The sequence below is a fragment of the Cyprinodon variegatus genome, unplaced genomic scaffold, assembly GCF_000732505.1.
Source record: "Cyprinodon variegatus isolate N-32 unplaced genomic scaffold, C_variegatus-1.0 Scaffold745, whole genome shotgun sequence".
NCBI classification, from domain to species: domain Eukaryota; kingdom Metazoa; phylum Chordata; class Actinopteri; order Cyprinodontiformes; family Cyprinodontidae; genus Cyprinodon; species Cyprinodon variegatus.
In genome coordinates this window covers 118261-120101 of record NW_015151198.1, presented here as the reverse complement: position 1 = coordinate 120101, position 1841 = coordinate 118261, and the positions used below count along the sequence as shown (strand labels likewise).

Genomic DNA, 1841 nt, shown 5'->3' with positions numbered 1-1841 from the left:
GGGACTCACGTTGGAGGGGATTTCAGTCTTTCCCTTGAATCCAGAAAGTGTGGGTTTATCCAGAGGAAGGGCAACTCGTTGGAGGGCGGATAGGTTGGTTTTAGTTTGACCCTGAGGAGCAAATGAGCGGACTGCCACTTGGATATCATAGGGAACTTGAACGGGTCATGAGAAGGTTTTTCCCCTGCTCAGTGTGAACACAAAACGATCCTTCCAGGGGGAAAAGGCCAAACATCCAGTTTCCAGGAAGGCTTCCTGCCGAAAGGCAAAGACAAAAAAAAAAGTAAAATCTCAGAGAAACAAAGGCTCAGGTTAGACTCAGCTAATCTCAGCTTGGCTAGAGTACCCTAAACTGGCAAACACTCTGGCGCCGAGGGAGTGGCAGTCAACGGCTCAAATACTCCTCAGTGATGGACTAACGAGCCGCAGGTGTGCAGGAGGGCCAACGAGGACAGGGCACCACCTGGTGGTGGAGGGAGAGACAAACACAAAACAACCCACACAAACTGGATTCCTAACACAGCTTACAATTTCACTGCCCCCCAGCTCTGAGTCACAGTCTCCACATTCCTAAAATATGCTGACATTGTGAACAGGAGTACCTTTCAGTCCAACTCAGAATATGTTTGTCATCCTTTTATCTCATCTTCCTTTTTTGATGACTTTTATTGTGACACTGTTGGAAACTTTGTCTTGGAAAAATGCTGTTTAAAATGTCCTTACTAATACTTCCTCCACAGAGTGGATGGGGAGATCTCAGAGATATCTTGTGGTTTGACTGCCGAGAAACATCAAAGACTACCGCACCACACGGTCTGTAAATGTAAAACATCTTTATTCTGCACCAGTTGGCTTTCAATTTGTCAAAATTCATCTGATGTTTAGCTCCATGATTTCAGTCTGATGTGTCCAATATGTATTATCCTGTTTCAGCTGCCTGCTGATAATCTGCAGAACAGTAAGTTAATTTCTACACAGACTTAACCTGATGGATAAATATATGATCTATTCTGACTAGAAACTGACTGTGTTTCTATTTTATTTTATTTTAGAAACTTTGCAGCATGTTAAAAACAAACTTCAAGCTCAACTCAAGGAGAGGTTCCATTGTGTGACTGAGGGGATAGATAAAGTAAAAACTCCAACCCTTTTGAACCAGATCTACACAGAGCTCTATATCACTGAGGGGGACACGGAAGAGGTCAATGTTGAACATGAGGTCAGACAGATTGAAACAGCATCCAGGAAAACACACAGACCCGAAACAATAATCAGACAAGAAGACATCTTTAAAGTCCAACATGAAAGAGGTCAGCGGTTCAGAACAATGATGACAAAGGGAGTGGCTGGCATCGGGAAAACGTTCTTAACCCAGAAAGTAACACTGGACTGGGCTGAAGGCAAAGCCCACCAGAACATCGAGTTCATATTTCCATTCACCTTCAGAGAGCTGAATGTGCTGAAAGAGAAAAAGTTCAGCTTAGTGGAACTTGTTCATCACTTTTTTTAGTGAAACCAAAGGAATCTGCAACTTTGAAGATTTTCAGGTTCTGTTCATCTTTGATGGTCTGGATGAGAGTCGACTTCCTCTGGACTTCAACGACAAGGAGATCCTTACTGATGTTACAAAGTCCACCTCAGTGGATGTTCTGCTAAAAAACCTCATCTTGGGTTACGTGCTTCCCTCTGCTCTCCTCTGGATAACCACACGACCTGCAGCAGCCAATCAGATCCCTCCTGAGTGTGTTTGCATGGTCACAGAGGTTAGAGGGTTCAATGACCCACAAAAGGAGGAGTACTTCATTAAGAGATTCAAAAATGAAGACCAGGCCAAGAAAATC

At 43.7% G+C, this 1841-nt stretch overlaps 1 protein-coding gene across 1 annotated transcript in view; it reads left to right on the top strand.

The window, feature by feature from the left end:
- LOC107098078 (NACHT, LRR and PYD domains-containing protein 3-like) overlaps nt 1-1841 on the top strand; it is a 16615-nt gene that overhangs the window by 7597 nt on the left and 7177 nt on the right. Inside the window, 3 exon segments of the mRNA XM_015395534.1 lie at nt 934-958; nt 1064-1501; nt 1503-1838. Coding sequence (XP_015251020.1) covers nt 934-958; nt 1064-1501; nt 1503-1838 — 799 coding nt within the window.